At 34.6% G+C, this 20,110-nt stretch overlaps 2 protein-coding genes across 2 annotated transcripts; both read right to left on the bottom strand.

The window, feature by feature from the left end:
• Positions 1-5,091: 5,091 nt before the first annotated feature.
• Positions 5,092-6,682, bottom strand: LOC105789480 (cytosolic sulfotransferase 16). The gene is made up of 2 exons (XM_052621727.1): positions 6,673-6,682; positions 5,092-6,216 (listed from the first exon to the last, which is right to left on the bottom strand). Exons 1-2 carry the CDS (start codon positions 6,680-6,682, stop codon positions 5,234-5,236), a joined length of 993 nt encoding a protein of 330 aa, XP_052477687.1. The 3' UTR covers positions 5,092-5,233.
• Positions 6,683-6,964: 282 nt separating this feature from the next.
• On the bottom strand, positions 6,965-11,304 carry LOC105789479 (cytosolic sulfotransferase 16). The gene is made up of 2 exons (XM_052621722.1): positions 11,149-11,304; positions 6,965-8,165 (listed from the first exon to the last, which is right to left on the bottom strand). The coding sequence occupies exons 1-2, from the start codon at positions 11,302-11,304 to the stop codon at positions 7,134-7,136; spliced, it is 1,188 nt and encodes a 395-aa protein (XP_052477682.1). The 3' UTR covers positions 6,965-7,133.
• Between the last annotated feature and the right edge of the window lie 8,806 nt (positions 11,305-20,110).

Raw genomic sequence — 20,110 nt, 5'->3', positions numbered from 1 at the left:
TTCGTACTCCAAAAATATTAGCCACCTATTCATATATTTCTTGTTCTACATTACCACTGAAGTACATAAGAGATTTGTCAAAATTAACCATTTGTCCCGATATTGCTTCGTACTCATTGATTACGTTTTTCATGATATTTGCACCTTTAGTCAATGCCTCTCCAAACAACATACTATCATCAGCAAAAAAATAAATGTGTCACTGTAATATGACTTCTCCCCACCCTTGCCACTAAAAGCCTCCCCTCTCTCCTAGCTATGTCGATTAAATGTGAGAAACTTTCGGCACAAGTTAGAAATAAATATGGGCTTAAAGGATCTTCTTGCCTTAATCCTCTTGTAGGTCGAAACTCCTCCCCATTTTTTCCATTGATCACCACTGTATATGAAACACTAGTAATACACCTCATTATAAGTGAACTCCACTCCTCGCAAAAACCCATTATTCGCATCAGCCTCTCCACAAAACACCACTTGACCCTGTCATATGCTTTGCTCATGTCTTTCGAAGAAATCACCTTAGGAATAAGAACCATGCTTGTATGATTCACCTCCTCAATGTCTCGTCGACCATTAAGAACATCTAGACAGTATCTAGTGACGTTAGTCCCTATTATATGCCAATACTTTTGAAAAAAATTGTAGGGAAACCACATTTGCTCGATGCTTTAAAAAAGGCTATAGATTTTATTACTTCTACAATCTCTTCTGCTTGAAACTCCGTCACTAATTTCTCATTAAGCTCTTCCGTAATACATGGTGGTATAGCCGAAATTAAATTGAGTGTTTCTTACCTCTTTTGACGAAAATAGATCTTTGAAATATCCTGTAGCTGTTTTAGAAATTTCATCAGCATCAATAACTCATCTCCCGGAAGCCTTCTCTAACCCCTTGATCATTTTTTACGGTAATAAGCCCATCTATGAAAAAAATGTCGTATTTCTATCCCCCATTTGAAGCCAATTGACTCACGCCTGTTGTTCTTAAAAAAGTTCCTCCCTATCAGCTTCGAGATTCATCTCAAATTTAACCTCTGTAATCTCTGCTAAAACCTCATCATTGATTTTTTTAGTACTCAATTCAAGCATTCTAGAATTCAATTCTTTTGTTCGACGTTCTCGTAAGCCTTTCTCCTTTTTTTCCCATTTTCTCAATCCTACCCCCAACTCGTTTAGTCACTAAAATATCCTTCTCGTTTGATAACCACCCATGTTTAGCTTGTTCCTCGAAATTTTTATCCAGTATCTAATCGGCATTGAAATGGAATTGCCTTTGTCGGTTTCCAAATTGTATTCTCCCATCCCCATTCGTATCCACTAACACTGGACAATGGTCAGAAAAACCATGTTGCAAATTATTCATCGAATACCCTGTAAAAAGATCCCACCATTCTTGGTTAGCAACCCCTCTGCCCAATCTTTCCCTAATATTATTTCCAACCAATCTACATCTTTCCCAAGTGTACCATTGCCTAGAAAATCCTAAATCACTCAACTCACAATCTTCTAGCACCTCTCGAAAAGCAACCATCTATCTTTCCTCCCTTATCCTTCCTCACTATTTTTTCAAAAGAAAATAATATTTCATTAAAATCTCCCAAAATTAGCCATGGCTTATTATTTCCATGCTTCAGATGCCGTAATAAATTCCATGACTCCTTTCGATCATTCTCCATAGGTGCTCCATAGAAACTTATGAATCTCGATACACTATTTTCGTTCCATTCATCCACCTCCACACCAATATAAGATTTCGAAAAGCTTTTTAAAGTTAAAATCATTCCTTCTCTTCATCCTAACGATAATCCCCCTCTTGTTCCTTCTGCTTCAACATCAATTCCATGTTCAAATCCACACTTCCTCCTTATTTTCTCCATACGTTTACTAGCAACCTTTGTTTCCATAAGAAACAAAATATGGGGCTGAATGTGTCTCAACTTGTTTTTGAGACGATTGACTGCTCGTGGCTGCCCCAAACCATGAACATTCCAATTGAATATTTTATTATGCTCAGTCGGCCTGCTCAGTAGCAGCCACAAATATTGCATTTTCCTATCCTCCCTCTAACAATCCCCTCCTGTTATCAGAACCACCCACTTCTAGATTAAATCTTTACCTTTTCTTCCCATCCACAAATTCTACAGGCATATATTCTAACTCTGCTTCATCTCTCATTCCCTCAATTTGTCCCATATTATCTTCAATCTTCAAATCCATATGCTTTCTTGTATATCGCATAAACCGCCCTACCAAACCCATGCCTCCTTTATGTTCACTTTGATTGGTTACATCAGTACCAAATCTTCTTGTCGTATTCTCCCTATCGATATCCATATTTGCCCACCTTTCATTCTCAGATTCCTCCCACAACCATTTGCTTATCAATTGCCCTTCCCTTCTTGGCGTAGCCCTTAGAGATAGGTCCCAGCCAAAATCCACTTGCTGATCCCTTAATGTTAATCGTACTGGAAAGAAACTCTCTCTATGACTAAGACGGCAACATAAAAAACAAAATAACGACGGCAACATAAAAAACAAAATAACCACAAATTTTCATATTGAAACAATGCATATATGAATTTATTTTGCCCAATACCAATCTGTTTCTTCCTTTTAAGTGGGATTCTAGTATCCATTGTAACTCGAATCCATATATATTTACTAATCCCCTCGTGACCATCGATGCGTCATACTCCATAAATTTTCTAATAAAATCCCCTAATTGCCACTCCATCCCTTCTGTTATAAATCCAGCCGGTAAATTGTGGATCTGCACCTAGAAAACTGTAGTCCATAACGAATCTATTGATGGATCCTCACCCCTTATTAGCCTATGAAATACTATCAGATGTCGGTTGTAAAACCATGGCATGCCATCCATAACCTGTTTTAAATCAATTTTACTATAGAATCGAAACAAAATATGCTTATTTTCAATTTTCATAATAGATACTCCTCTTAGCGGGTGCCACAAATCCGCCAGCGTGTTTTTTAGAGATGGGAAGTTCACAATACTATCTGTGAGAACTTGCCCTACCAGACATAATCCATATTCTGGATTAGCAAACATATCATCCCTTACCACCATCAAGGGATCTTCCTCCTCATCCATAATATTGAGATTTGCCAGATTTGCCCCCACCATATTAAGATTAACCGTAACGCACACCCGAATATGAGATCTAACCTTTCTGCAGACCACGAACCCTAACAAAATAAACTCAATACGCAAACTCGTGCAACAAGGCAGACCAAAAACCCTAATTCGTGCCCCAAGGCAGACTCAATTTTGTTACTATTTTAGATATTTGATAGTCAAGTTCCTAATAGAGTTTGTGTTTATGAATTAACTGAATACTAACTCAGTTGGAAAAAAAACTAAAAATATGCTCATTTTACAAAGTAAATTATATTATTTTGAGAGTTTTGTATCATGTTATACCTTTTATATAAAAGTTAGAAAAATAAATACATAATAAAATTTAAATTCATGCTACTTTAGTTTTTCACCTTTTTATTTATATAAAATTTTTATAAATATATTTATTATATTATTTTAATTTTCACATACATCTTGAATATGCTATAATTTAATATACATAATATTTTAATCATACAAAAATGAGTATACAACCTTTTTTTTCTCAATTTCCTCTCCTCTTTTCTCTCATCTCTCTTTTTGTCTTCTCTATTTGTCTCTTTCTTTCCTTTTCTTCCTTCCTCCCTTGACCGACCCCACTTAAACCAAAATAAATTGTCACATTTCACTAAATGTAGGCTTGATTTCCACTATGCAGTAGAAGCGTTGATGGATAAGAAGAAGCTTAAATTTGATTTTAAAAAAATTAAGTAGTTGATTGAGTCTTAATTTTATTAGTATTGATATTATTGTTAATGTGAGATGATGTGGGTTTCAGTTTACTAAAACATATTATCCTCCTATTTAATGGATTGGGAAAGAACATATATGATAAAACTTATAATGAAATTAATGTTTAAAAAATTAAGCTTGAAACCGTTATGCCAAAATAATCTGTTTTATTATTAGAAATAATATAAATATTTTTATCAAATTTAATTATAAAAATATATAATATATATTTATTTATATATTTATTTTTGAAAATTAAGCTGGAAATAGAAAAACTAAATCCAAACCGAATCATGTATTCCATTGTTATAAATGTTAAACATGGTTAATAATATATTGTTTAAAAATGATTAATTAATCATTGCTGGAATAAGGCTGAAGCACAAGCTATGAATCGGTTAAGATATTAAATTTGAACTTCCAGAAATAAGATAACATTATTGCCTATAAATAATTCCAAAGCCGGTTAGGCTTTGAAGGTTGGTTTGCGTTGGGACCTTTTTACTTTACGTTACTGGAGAGTTAAATTGTGGAGACATGTTTTATGGTTGTTCGGTAAATATTAATTGTTGAGAATCTTCACAATTGATTTATACATAAAAGTGTTAGTGATTTGAGATGTCTTCAATTATTATAATTAATTTATCGGTTGAAGGAGAATATTTGTTATTAATGACCGGTTCGAAATCAGAACAACATCGAGCCTGAAGTTGGAGTTTCATCATATCAGTTTATTTATTTAAATTCCATTTCTGTCTATTTTTATTGTTATTTCGATTTCAATTATTTTATCATATTTAAATCTTCTTTTTTTATGTTTGCACACATCTTAGACATGATAGCTGCCTAGATACACAATTTGGTTGATGCCATTTATATATTGTTTAGGCATAGAAAATTATTTTTGGTGGCTTGAGAACCATCATTTTGAGTTCAAGTAATAACTTCATTTTAAAATTACATAATTTTTAATTAATAATTGTAAATTAAATTATAGTTATTTTTAAATGTATAATTATCACAAATTTATTTTTACTTTAATTTTTATTTTTAAATATAAATTTAGTAATATAAATAAAAGATATTTACATTTTCCAAACTCTTCTTTATATATATATATATATATATATATATATATATATTAGATTATATAGATATAGATTTAACAATTTCTGCTGCGTTGATAAAATTAGATAGTTGACATAAAAAGAAGACACTACATGATACTAAGATTATATTATTAAAATCAAAGATAGAGACATCAACTAGTGTTGACTGCAATAATAATACAGAATAAAATTCAAACATTATTGAAGGAGCAGCATAATGGACATAGGTAATAGCTTGATGATAACACTAGGAGTCAGTGAAAGCTGAACCCAGTACCTTGAAACTTTTGTTCTGTAATCTGATCCAATATCTCAGACATTTGAGGTGATAAATGGTTAACCCAATCTCCAACTTCACCTTTTCTAAAGAAATCAGAATTGGAAATAGGTTTTTCCTGACTTCTGGTGTCACTTTTATTTACATCTTGATTGCTCATATTCTCAAAACTGCACAGCTTCACTATTTCTTCCACGATCTCTTTGTTTTCTTCCTCTGGTGTAAATGGCACCCCCAAGAAATTCGCCACTTTCCTCACACACCCCAAAGGCTCCTTCTTCACATCTTCATACTTCAAGCACAACACTTTTTTCGGCGATTCCAAACTAGCTTTCCAATACCCCAAAACGTGATCCCAAAACGGTCCATAGTGCGATACCCCTTTGCAAAACAAGTCAAAGGCTTCCTCTAGTGAAAGTGGTGGCACTCCTTTTGGTCTCAACTTGTTAGCGAAATGCCACTTTGAGGCTAAAACGTCCTTGAGGTCTCGGCAGATATAAACGAAACGGCAAGCCAAGGTATCATCGGTCATGCATTCCGGAAACAAAGCGTAAGGAAGGTGAGTTGAGAGAAGCCGAGGTGAAGGAAGCCCATCAATGGAAGCAGTTGACCCATCTCCACGAATATGTGCTTCGAGAAAGTGGACCAAGTCTCGAGGGTTTGCCTTGCGCAAAGGATGGTCGCTGAAATCAAAAGAATTCCTGTTGATAATAGAGAAAACGAGGGCCCGAAGCCACGTGGTGCCGCATTTAGGTGATGTTGCGATGATGATGTCAGTGGGACGAGGGTTGAAGTGGTCATCGATCAACATACTTCCTCGAATGCCGTAAGTTGATAACCAGAACCCTTGGTATTGAAGAAGCTGGTCTAACCACCAGCCTTTACTTCGAGGGAGAGTGGGCAGCAGTTCATCGACGTTTTTGTATGTCTTTTGGTACCCTTCATCGAGCTTAATTCTTTCTCAATGGCGAAAAAGTTTGAATTCTCCATGGGGAAGGGAAATTATGGAAAAAGGATTTGCAAATGATCGAATTTTATTTTACTCAAGTAACAGTAACAGGCAATTTTTTATTTCTGTATGCCATATGATGTGGTAGTTTTAAATTAAATATTGATTTGTTTAATGGCGGTAGGTATCTCAACATAGAATAAAAGCTAATTGCCGCCAGCTCATTCAAACATCAACTAATTAAGTTGTCCTCATATCAATATCGTATTCTGAAAACAAGAATCATGAATACCATATTAATCATTTTCCTTTTTACAATTTCAACACCAATTCTAATATAATGCAAAATATAAACACGTGTATTTTCTTGAATAATTATTTTGATTTAAATTTAGATATATTCTAATTTTTACTTTATTGGTGTTTTGTATTGATTTGACTGTATTTTTAGTTTATTCTAATTTCACTTGGATACATTTCGATTTTTAGTTTAATGTTGTTCTAATTTATTCTAGTTCAAAAATTAAATAAAAGTAACAAATAGTAATAGTAGCATAAGGTGTATGGTTTTTAAACTAGATTTATGATTTATGGTATGGTCAGTTAGAATTTAAAATTTTAAGATTTATAATTTTAGAGGAAGTGTTAAATTAAGGTCTAGTGTCTAAAAAGAGGTCTAGGATTTAAGTTTTAAAGTCTAGAATTTTAAAACGTAGGGTTCTAGAATTTTATAAAAATATATTAATTTTAGAGTTAAAATAATAATGTATAATTTGATATTCTTGATGTATTATATTATTTTTGAAGATACAAAAAAGATTACATAGCTGATCATCGAAATAGAAAAAGACACATAATACGCAAATCACGTAATTAAAAAGAAAATCTTCATTCAAATATGAATCAAATTCAGTGAGATACTTTGGAGTCAATGAAAGTTGAATCCAGTATCTTGAAGTTTTTCTTCAGTAATCTGATCCAATTTCTCAGCCATTTGAGGTGACAAATGGTTAACCCAGTCTCCAACTTCACCTTTCCTGAAGAAATCAGAGTTGCTAACAGGACGTTGCTGATATCTTTTGTCAAGTTTGTTAACATCTTGATTGCTCATGCTCTCAAAACTGCACAGCTTCACTATTTGTTCCACAATCTCTTTGTTTTCTTCCTCTGGTGTAAAGGGTACTCCTAAGAACTCTGCAACTTTCCTCACACAACCCAAAGGCTCCTTCTTTACATCTTCATACTTCAAGAACAACACCTTCTTCGGTGACTCCACACTAGCTTTCCAGTACCCCAATACGTGATCCCAAAACGGTCCATAGTGAGAAACCCCTTTGCAAAACAAGTCAAAGGTTTCCTCTAGTGAAAGTGGTGGCAGTTCTTTGGGTCTCAACTTGTTCGCGAAATGCCACTTTGAAACGAAAACGTCTTTGGGGTCCCGGCAGATGTATACGAAACGGCAAGCCGAGGTATCATCGGTCATGCGTGTTGGGAACAAAGAGTAAGGAAGGTGAGTTGAAAGAAGGCGAGGTGAAGGGATCCCATCGACGAAGGAAGTTGACCCATCTTTATGAATAATTGATTCGAAGCAAGGGACTAAGTCTTGAGGGTTTGCTTTGCGCAAAGGATGGTCGCTGAAATCAAAGGAAGCTCTGTTGATAATGAAGAAAACGAGGGCTCTGAGCCAGGTGGTGCCACATTTAGGTGATGTTGCGACGACGATGTCAGTGGATCGAGGCTTGAAGTGGTCATGGATCAACATGCTTCCTCTTATACAAAAACCTGATATCCAAAAGCCATGGTATTGGAAACGCTGGCCGAACCACCAACCTTTGGTTTGAGGGAGAGTTGGCAGCAGTTCATCGCAGTTTTTGAATGTCTTTTGGTAAGCTTCATCTGGTGTCTCTACGCTCGGAAAAGTTTTTGAAGTCTCTATTGGGAGGATGGTAGAGTAGAGCAACTAATTTTCTTGAGATCTTGCAAGAAGGATTTGCAAATGATCGTTTTAATTGAGAAAAGTGGGAATCGCAAAGCTGCACGTTGCGTATACCAACATCACGTGGTATTTTTAAATTAAGAAACCATTATTTTAAACCTCGCGAGTCCCACGCTACACAAAGCCAGTAGCTGGCTCCAACAAAAACGATGAAATTGAAGTAAAAAAAATTGTCAATTTGAATTTTAAGATACAATAAATGGTTAAAATATGATGTTAATCCCCGTACTTTCATAAAATTTGACATTTAATCTCTATACTTAAAAATTTAGTCTTGTAATTGTTTAGATTTAAAATATCAATTCAATCGTTAAAATCTTCAATCTTTTTTGACAAAATTTGTCAATTTGGCATGTTAATTAAGTTACTCTCATGTGATGTATCATATGATTGAGGAAAAATAAACATGTTAAGCTAATAATTTTTAATAAAAACTACTAACGACAATAATGATTGAAATGAGATTTTTTAAATTAAAAAAAATAAGAGGATTGAATTTTTATCTTTCAAAGTGTAGGGACTAAATATCAAATTCTCCTCCAACATGGTTAACGTCTTTGTTAATCTTTGCCTCCATGAATGGAACATTGTGCAATCCATTATCCCCTGAGTAGTCTTCATCCTAATTTTGTATTTTAGGAATAACCATTGGTTCTGTTTCAATGACACTAATTTTGAAAAAAAATTTACTGACTTTGAGATCCAGTTCTTCATGAATTCTGCTCAGATGATCCGTGATAATCATGAAAATTCTTCTAGTAAAAGAATTGCAATTTAAAATCTTACTGTCTGTAGCAATTAACTCACCGCATTTTGCTGCAATACTTTTAAAAGTTTGGAGGCACCATGCAAAAGATGGGACATTACCAAAAGATTTGTAAAAGTATCTTTCAACAAAAAGAAGTTTCACAAGTAGGTGATCAAGAAAAAGTGGTGAAACACTCTAAACTCAGCACTCTAAACTCAGCCTAGACATTATAACTAAATCTGGAAGTGCTATTTAAGTTCATTCAAAAATTCAAAATCTATTTTGAAACTGCAAAATAATTAAAACTTCAGTTTATTTAAGGAAATCTTCCTTTTAAAATAATTTATTAGCTTTGCCGATGATCACTTATTAAATCACTTAGTTTTGTAGTAGAATTTTTCAGTTAAATAAAATTTTGGAAATACGATTTGATTTTGAAATCCAACATTTGCAGATAGGTTTGTTATTATAAAAAAAACGTTTAACGGTTCTAAATGAGAAATAAAAATAAAACCGGAATTAAAAACAATCCAAAAATCCAAAACAGTCCAACGGAACGAAATTAAGTTAAACTGGACAAAAGGATATGTAAAGCAAAAATGTAAAATCGAGCTCCCGTCACACCGATCCGTCCTCCATCTGAGAATTACCTGATAACCAAACAAACCGAAAGTGAGCTTATGAACTCAGTGTGTAACTCATTGCATACAATAAATCAGATACACATACTTAAACAGATCTTACAGAACTAATACAAACATCGATGCATAGCAGATATATATTTAGATACATAAAAAAATATAGATTCAGATCCTACCTCCATTTGCTACACACCATCTCCGACATCCTTACATACGAATTAGAGTATTAAATACTCATCCAACCCTACACACCGCTAAGTGATCATAAGTCACTTTACAGAATATATGCAAATTAGCTGCCAAATCAAAATGCAGTAACCCACCTAAAACAGATATACATGGCCGAGCCACCAAATATAGCAGATAAATTAAATTGTCCACAGTTCCTCTATAGTTATAATCCCACCCCAATACACATGCAATGCTAAATAGATATCAGATACATGTATGACATACATGCTTTACACATCAGATACAAATAATATTAGCATATAACAAAACATGCTATCACAAACATCATACTACTTATGCATTCCTAGGTTGTTCTTAACATTAACAGAACATTAGAAATTATGATTTGCGAACAAATTTATACCATATGAACCCTACGGAAGTGTTACATTTGATTCGCACGACGAATACGACACTAGAAAAAATTGAAGAATTTAGGCTCACATGCCCATACGGCCCACACAGCCTGGCACACAGGCGTGTGGTGTAGATAATCTATTTTTTTTTACTTTCAGCTGTTAGCAGATTTTCGAGTTTTTATTACACACCTTGTCAAAATCCGATGTAGGATCAAAAATTATATATTCTAATACCTAAATTAACAAATCACACGAACTAATAACTAATACCTTATCAAACCAAATCGGTCAATTGGGTGAAATCAACAATAATCGAAACTATTTTCAGCAACCAGTAATCCCAAAACGATATTAACCACTTACCCTAGAATATAAACAGCACCCTCATCACAAGCCTCAATCCACAAGTGGATTAACCATTTCGTGTGTTGGAACATTGGCAGCAGCAAAAAAAGATAACAAGACAGAGAACAAATGAGAAAGAAACAAAAACAATTTACTTGCTCACAAACGTAAAGAAGGGAGCTAATGGTGATAGCTCATTCACTCATTCATTCAACTAGAAAACAACATATATATAGTCAAATACATCACCAAATACTACCTAGTACCACTAGTTTTACTTTGAAACAAGTAAAACTTAACTCACACAAGTCGATTATGTCAATCAGCACCTAAAAACATCAAAACAATACCAACTTAGTTCATTTTCAACTAAGTAGCTTAACAAAGAAACTAAAGAGAAAACCTTGTTACATAAAGAAGTATACGTCGCAAAGATGTCATCAAGTTGCATGCACTTCAAAGCAAAGCATGGTTGGCCAATTTCAACACTCCTCCTTGGACTCCATGCGCAAATACATATCATTCATCAAGTTTTGAACTTGGCACCTTAGATGCTTTGTTTCAAGTCGACCAATTAATTTTCAACCTTGGCTTCATTCACAAACAACAACTGACTTACACACTTGACTATCCCAGTCTTTTGTGCCAAAGATTTGTTCACCAAATGGAGTCTTCTCCTCCTTCATGACCTTGGTTGACAACACATTTTGCCTTGTTTCTTTGCTTCTTCTTGCACAAACAGTTCGTAAGTATAGTTTGCTTGCCTTCATTCTCGCCATTTTGGCTTGCAATTGACAGTGCTCACACTTTGCTTACTGTCTTCAATAGGCTTGCAACTATACAACACACATTGAGCTTCCACATGTTGTGAACTCACACTTTTGACAGACTCACATCTTTGCATATTGTCTTCAACATTGTATTCAACAGCTCAAGACTTTGCTAAGCTTGCGCCTTTGACATCTTGCTAAGCTTGCACATTTGGAAAGCTCACACCTTTCCTTGAAACTCCTCCTTCACTTATTCAAGCTTGTTTGGGGTCTTATAAGTTTGAGCCGATGTTGAGCAGGGGAAGCGAAATCAATGGTCCCTTAAGACTTAGGCTCATGATACCATTTGTTGGAACATTGGCAGCAGCAAAAAAAGATAACAAGACAGAGAACAAATGAGGAAGAAACAAAACAATTTACTTGCTCACAACGCGTAAAGAAAGGAGCTAATGGTGATAGCTCATTCACTCATTCATTCAACTAGAAAAACAACATATATATAGTCAAATACATCACCAAATACTACCTAGTACCACTAGTTTTACTTTGAAACAAGTAAAACTTAACTTGCACACAAGTCGATTATGTCAATCAAGACCTAAAAATATCAAAACAATACCAACTTAGTTCATTTTCAACTAAGTAGCTTAACAAAGAAACTAAGAGAAAACCTTGTCACATAAAGAAGTATACGCTACCGCAAAGATGTCATCAAGTTGCATGCACTTCAAACAATGAGATGGTTGGCCAATTTCAACACTCTTCCTTGACTCCATGCTGCAAATACATATCATTCATCAAGTTTTTGAACTTGGCGCCCTTAGATGCTTTGTTTCAAGTCGACCAATTAATTTTCAACCTTGGCTTCATTCACAAACAACAAATCGACTTACACACTTGACTATCCAGTCTTTTGTGCCAAAGATTTGTTCACCAAATGGAGTCTTCTCCTCCTTCATGACCTTGGTTGACAACACATTTTGCCTTGTTTCTTTGCTTCTTCTTGCACAAACAGTTCGTAAGTATAGTTTGCTTGCCTTCATTCTGCCATTTTGGCTTGCAATTCGACAGGCTCACACTTTGCTTACTGTCTTCAATAGGCTTGCAACTATACAACACACATTGAGCTTCCACATGTTGCTGAACACACACCTTTGACAGACTCACATCTTTGCATATTGTCTTCAACAGTTGTCTTCAACAGGCTCGCACTTTGCTAAGCTTGCAGCTTTGACATCTTGCTAAGCTTGCACATTTGGAAAGCTCACACCTTTCCTTGAAACTCCTCATTCAGCTTATTCAAGCTTGTTTGGGGGTCTTATAAGTTTGAGCCGATGTTGAGCAGGGGAAGCGAAATCAATGGTCCCTTAAGACTTAGGCTCATGATACCATTTGTTGGAACATTGGCAGCAGCAAAAAAAGATAACAAGACAGAGAACAAATGAGGAAGAAACAAAAACAATTTACTTGCTCACAAACGTGCAGCAAGGGAGCTAATGGCTGATAGCTCATTCAGCTCATTCATTCAACTAGAAAAACAACATATATATAGTCAAATACATCACCAAATACTACCTAGTACCACTAGTTTTACTTTGAAACAAGTAAAACTTAACTTGCACACAAGCTGATTATGTCAATCAGCACCTAAAAACATCAAAACAATACCAACTTAGTTCATTTTCAACTAAGTAGCTTAACAAAGAAACTAAAGAGAAAACCTTGTCACATAAAGAAGTATACGTCTTCAAAGATGTCATCAAGTTGGATGCACTTCAAACAGCAGCATGGTTGGCCAATTTCAACACTCTTCCTTGGACTCCATGCTGCAAATACATATCATTCATCAAGTTTTTGAACTTGGCAGCCCTTAGATGCTTTGTTTCAAGCTGACCAATTAATTTTCAACCTTGGCTTCATTCACAAACAACAAATCTGACTTACACACTTGACTATCCCAGTCTTTTGTGCCAAAGATTTGTTCACCAAATGGAGTCTTCTCCTCCTTCATGACCTTTGGTTGACAACACATTTTGCCTTGTTTCTTTGCTTCTTCTTGCACAAACAGTTCGTAAGTATAGTTTGCTTGCCTTCATTCTGCCATTTTGGCTTGCAATTCGACAGGCTCACACTTTGCTTACTGTCTTCAATAGGCTTGCAACTATACAACACACATTGGGCTTCCACATGTTGCTGAACTCACACCTTTGACAGACTCACATCTTTGCATATTGTCTTCAACAGCTTGTCTTCAACAAGCTCAAGACTTTGCTAAGCTTGCGCTTTGACATCTTGCTAAGCTTGCACATTTGGAAAGCTCACACCTTTCCTTGAAACTCCTCATTCACTTATTCAAGCTTGTTTGGGGTCTTATAAGTTTAAGCCGATGTTGAGCAGGGAAGCGAAATCAATGGTCCCTTAAGACTTAGGCTCATGATACCATTTGTTGGAACATTGGCAAAGAAAAAAGATAACAAGACAGAGAACAAATGAGGAAGAAACAAAATAATTTACTTGCTCACAACGTGCAAAGAAGGGAGCTAATGGTCGATAGCTCATTCACTCATTCATTCAACTAGAAAAACAACATATATATAGTCAAATACATCACCAAATACTACCTAGTACCACTAGTTTTACTTTGAAACAAGTAAAACTTAACTTGTACACAAGTCGATTATGTCAATCAAGACCTAAAAACATCAAAACAATACCAACTTAGTTCATTTTCAACTAAGTAGCTTAACAAAGAAACTAAAGAGAAAACCTTGTCACATAAAGCAAGTATACGTCTTGCAAAGATGTCATCAAGTTGCATGCACTTCAAACAAGAAGATGGTTGGCCAATTTCAACACTCCTCCTTGGACTCCATGTCGCAAATACATATCATTCATCAAGTTTTGAACTTGGCGTTCTTAGATGCTTTGTTTCAAGTCGACCAATTAATTTTCAACCTTGGCTTCATTCACAAACAACAAATCGACTTACACACTTGACTATCCCATCTTTTGTGCCAAAGATTTGTTCACCAAATGGAGTCTTCTCCTCCTTCACACCTTGGTTGACAACACATTTTGCCTTGTTTCTTTGCTTCTTCTTGCACAAACACAGAAGTATAGTTTGCTTGCCTTCATTCTCGCCATTTTGGCTTGCAATTGACAGCTCACACTTTGCTTACTGCCTTCAATAGGCTTGCAACTATACAACACACATTGAGCTTCCACATGTTGTTGAACTCACACTTTTGATGACTCACATCTTTGCATATTGTCTTCAACAGCTTGTATTCAATAAAGCTCAAGACTTTGCTAAGCTTGCGCCTTTGACATCTTGCTAAGCTTGCACATTTGGAAAGCTCACACCTTTCCTTGAAACTCCTCCTTCACTTATTCAAGCTTGTTTGGGGTCTTATAAGTTTGAGCCGATGTTGAGCAGGGAAGCGAAATCAATGGTCCCTTAAGACTTAGGCTCATGATACCATTTGTTGGAACATTGGCAAGAAGAAAAAAGATAACAAGACAGAGAACAAATGAGGAAGAAACAAAACAATTTACTTGCTCACAAACGTAAAGAAAGGAGCTAATGGTGATAGCTCATTCACTCATTCATTCAACTAGAAAAACAACATATATATAGTCAAATACATCACCAAATACTACCTAGTACCACTAGTTTTACTTTGAAACAAGTAAAACTTAACTTATACAAGTCGATTATGTCAATCAAGACCTAAAAATATCAAAACAATACCAACTTAGTTCATTTTCAACTAAGTAGCTTAACAAAGAAACTAAAGAGAAAACCTTGTCACATAAAGAAGTATACGCTACCGCAAAGATGTCATCAAGTTGCATGCACTTCAAACAAAGCAGCATGGTTGGCCAATTTCAACACTCTTCCTTGGACTCCATGTCGCAAATACATATCATTCATCAAGTTTTTGAACTTGGCGCCTTAGATGCTTTGTTTCAAGTCGACCAATTAATTTTCAACCTTGGCTTCATTCACAAACAACAAATCGACTTACACACTTGACTATCCCATCTTTTGTGCCAAAGATTTGTTCACCAAATGGAGTCTTCTCCTCCTTCATGACTTTGGTTGACAACACATTTTGCCTTGTTTCTTTGCTTCTTCTTGCACAAACAGTTCAGAAGTATAGTTTGCTTGCCTTCATTCTCGCCATTTTGGCTTGCAATTGACAGTGCTCACACTTTGCTTACTGCCTTCAATAGGCTTGCAACTATACAACACACATTGAGCTTCCACATGTTGTTGAACACACACCTTGATGACTCACATCTTTGCATATTGTCTTCAACAGCTTGTCTTCAACAGGCTCAAGACTTTGCTAAGCTTGCGCTTTGACATCTTGCTAAGCTTGCACATTTGGAAAGCTCACACCTTTCCTTGAAACTCCTCATTCAAACTTATTCAAGCTTGTTTGGGGTCTTATAAGTTTGAGCCGATGTTGAGCAGGGAAGCGAAATCAATGGTCCCTTAAGACTTAGGCTCATGATACCATTTGTTGGAACATTGGCAAGAAAAAAAGATAACAAGACAGAGAACAAATGAGGAAGAAACAAAACAATTTACTTGCTCACAAACGCAAAGAAGGGAGCTAATGGTGATAGCTCATTCATTTCATTCATTCAACTAGAAAACAACATATATATAGTCAAATACATCACCAAATACTACCTAGTACCACTAGTTTTACTTTGAAACAAGTAAAACTTAACTTATACACAAGTCGATTATGTCAATCAAGACCTAAAAACATCAAAACAATACCAACTTAGTTCATTTTCAACTAAGTAGCTTAACAAAGAAACTAAAGAGAAAACCTTGTCACATAAAGAAGTATACGTCGCAAAGATGTCATCAAGTTGCATGCACTTCAAACAGCAGCATGGTTGGCCAATTTCAACACTCTTCCTTGGACTCCATGCTGCAAATACATATCATTCATCAAGTTTTTGAACTTGGCAGCCCTTAGATGCTTTGTTTCAAGCTGACCAATTAATTTTCAACCTTGGCTTCATTCACAAACAACAAATCTGACTTACACACTTGACTATCCCAGTCTTTTGTGCCAAAGATTTGTTCACCAAATGGAGTCTTCTCCTCCTTCACAGCCTTGGTTGACAACACATTTTGCCTTGTTTCTTTGCTTCTTCTTGCACAAACAGTTCGTAAGTATAGTTTGCTTGCCTTCATTCTGCCATTTTGGCTTGCAATTGATGTGCTCACACTTTGCTTACTGCCTTCAATAGGCTTGCAACTATACAACACACATTGGGCTTCCACATGTTGTCGAACTCACACCTTTTGATGACTCACATCTTTGCATATTGTCTTCAACAGCTTGTCTTCAACAGTTCAAGACTTTGCTAAGCTTGCGCTTTGACATCTTGCTAAGCTTGCACATTTGGAAAGCTCACACCTTTCCTTGAAACTCCTCATTCAGCTTATTCAAGCTTGTTTGGGGGTCTTATAAGTTTAAGCCGATGTTGAGCAGGGGAAGCGAAATCAATGGTCCCTTAAGACTTAGGCTCATGATACCATTTGTTGGAACATTGGCAGCAGCAAAAAAAGATAACAAGACAGAGAACAAATGAGGAAGAAACAAAAATAATTTACTTGCTCACAAACGCAAAGAAGGGAGCTAATGGTCGATAGCTCATTCAACTCATTCATTCAACTAGAAAAACAACATATATATAGTCAAATACATCACCAAATACTACCTAGTACCACTAGTTTTACTTTGAAACAAGTAAAACTTAACTTACACAAGTCGATTATGTCAATCAGCACCTAAAAACATCAAAACAATACCAACTTAGTTCATTTTCAACTAAGTAGCTTAACAAAGAAACTAAAGAGAAAACCTTGTCACATAAAGAAGTATACGTCTCGCAAAGATGTCATCAAGTCGCATGCACTTCAAACAAAGAAAGATGGTTGGCCAATTTTAACATCGTGACCTTCAACTAAAAAACCCACACGATTAACAACAGAAAATGCAGCACAAGAATCCCAACTTAACCAAGGACAACAAAAGGGAAACTCAGTAACAGAAGGAACTAACATAGACAATACTTACGCATGAGTCAGGTTGCAAACAATTCAATCACACGTGGACCAAAGAAATTGAATAACACAAGAGACCACAATCAAGAAACCAAGGAAGTTTGGAGAGAAAAGGGAAGAACAAAAGAAAGAAATATTGGGAAAACTTTACTGAAGACCAAAGTGAAAAAACACGTGTGGGAAAAATTGGGGAGAAAGATAGGGAACGTGATTAGTGGATCAAAAATTTGGGATTATTCTTTCTTTTTCTAATTTCAAAATAAAAGAAAATAAGTTAAAAATAGAATAGAATAAAATAAAATAAAATAAATATTTCCATTATCCCAACAAACCTAATCCTTATCTAACATATTTTCCAGAGACTTCATTTCGAATCCAAATTCCACTAGCTGTACTACTCACAAGACCATTAATAAAAATAATTCTAATTGCTCAAGCAATGATTTAGACATAAGATTAAAGAGTACATTAAAGTTTAACCACTAAATTGAAAGGCTCATTCTATTACAAAATGAGCGAAAATAACATTGAAGTCTAATGAACAAAGATAGGGATATGAATAAAAATAGCAAAATTTTTTAAAAGTAAGATTCGAACCCATGTCCTCATACACATATCTAAAATAATTAACAACTAAAGTAAATCACTTAAAATAATAAAAATTAACAAATTAAAAACTCAAATTTTAAGGTATTACAGGAGGAACAACTTTTTGTAGCAACTTATTTTACAACTAGCAGCTCTAGTGACAAGTGGTTTATTGATAATGGTTACATAAATCATATGGCATTTGATTGTGATCTCTTTAGGGAAATAGATACTTCAATAATTTCCAAAGTGAAGATTATATTGTTGTTAAAGGTAAAGGAACATTGGCAATAAGATGCCCTTCAGATTCAAAGCTAATCAATGATATCTAATATAACAAATTGGTAATGAGACTATATTTCATCGACTTTTTTGTTTCATCGAGCTTTAATTCTTTCTCAATGGCAAAAAAAGTTTGAATTCTCCATGGGGAAGGGAAATCATGGAAAAAGAATTTGCAAATGATCCATTTTTATTATACTCAAGTAACAGTAACAGGCAATTTTTATTTGCAATTAAATGTTGATTTGTTAAATGGCGGTAATCTCAACATAGAATAAAAGCTAATTGCCGCCGGCTCATTCAAACATCAACTAATTAAGTTGTCCTTTATCAATCTCGTATTCTGAAAACAAGAATCATGAAAATCATATTAATCATTTTCCTTTTTACAAATTCAACACCAATTCTAATATAATGCAAAATATAACTTGAATAATTATTTTGATTTAAATTTATTTAATTCATTGTGTTTTGTATTGATTTGATTGTATTTCTAGTTTATTCTGATTTAGGATAAGATATACATTGATTTTTAGTCCATTGTAGTTCTAATTTATTCCATTCAAAAATTAAATAAAAGTAACAAATAGTAATAGTAGCGGAAGGTTTATGTTTTTCAACTAGATTTATAATTTATGGTATGGTTGGTTAAAATTTAGAATTTTAAGATTTATGATCTTAGAGAAAGTGTTAAATTAGGGTCTAATGTCTAAAGACATCTAGAGTTTAAGTTTTAAGGTCCTGGATTTTGAAAATGTAGGGTTTTAGAATTTTATAAAATATATTAATTTTAGAGTTAAAATAATAATAATGTATAATTTGCTATTTCTTGATGTATTATATTATTTATGTAGATAAAGAAAAGATTACATAGTTGATCATGAAAATTAAAAAGACACATAATACGCAAATCACGTAATTAAAAGAAAACATTCAAATATAAATCAAATTCAATGAGATACTTTGGACTCAATGAAAGTTGAATCCAGATCTTGAAGTTTTTCTTCAAGAATCCGATCCAATTTCTCACCATTTCAGTGACAAATGGTTAACCCAGTCTCCAACTTCACCTTTCTTGAAGAAATCGAGTTGCTAACAGACGCTGTTGATATCTTTTGTCAAGTTTGTTGACATCTTGATTGCTCATGCTCTCAAAACTGCACAGCTTCACTATTTGTTCCACAATCTCATTGTTTTCTTCCTCTGGTGTAAAGGGTACTCCTAAGAACTCTGCAACTTTCCTCACACAACCCAAAGGCTCCTTCTTTACATCTTCATACTTCAAGAACAACACCTTCTTCGGTAACTCCACACTAGCTTTCCAGTACCCCAATATGTGATCCTAAAACGGTCCATAGTGAGTGTTAGGGATCGACCCGATTAAGCAACAAGTAACAAAAATAGCGAAATAAATTGAGAAATTAAACATACAAATTTAACATGGAAAAACCCCTCCAAAGAGGATAAAAAACCACGGGCAAAGATAATTTTACTATAATGGAAAAAGAACGAAGAGTACAAAAGATGGAGATAAAACTAAACCACAAACCCCAAAAAAAACAAAGAACCCTTAAAACGTAAACACAAAATTCTCTAAATGTTTAATGAGTTCTAATCTCTAAATGGGGTTTTTTTTTCTAAGGTTGTAAAAGAGCCTATTTATAGGCTAAATTCATATGTCAAATAATAATAAAATAATCTAAACTAATCAGTGTTTGATTGAAACAAATAAACAGAGTTTAGCTAGAAGATTATTTCTCAAATTTGACTGAAAATAGGAGTCATACTTAACAAATCTCCACCTTGACTCATATTTCTACAACGCCATCTTTACCAAAGCCTGCCACG

The sequence above is a fragment of the Gossypium raimondii genome, chromosome 2, assembly GCF_025698545.1.
Source record: "Gossypium raimondii isolate GPD5lz chromosome 2, ASM2569854v1, whole genome shotgun sequence".
NCBI classification, from domain to species: Eukaryota; Viridiplantae; Streptophyta; class Magnoliopsida; order Malvales; family Malvaceae; genus Gossypium; species Gossypium raimondii.
The sequence above is the reverse complement of the archived record's forward strand: the minus strand, read 5'-3'. Positions and strand labels throughout refer to the sequence as shown.

Excerpts from the sequence above, each read along its gene's own strand:
- LOC105789479 (XM_052621722.1), bottom strand. The coding sequence starts at position 11,304 with ATGGCGAGAATGAAGGCAAGCAAACTATACTTACGAACTGTTTGTGCA. Across the intron at positions 8,166-11,148 it reads CAAAAGACTGGGATAGTCAA|TTGCTCTACTCTACCATCCT; the intron begins GTGTGTAAGTCA and ends CAAGAAAATTAG.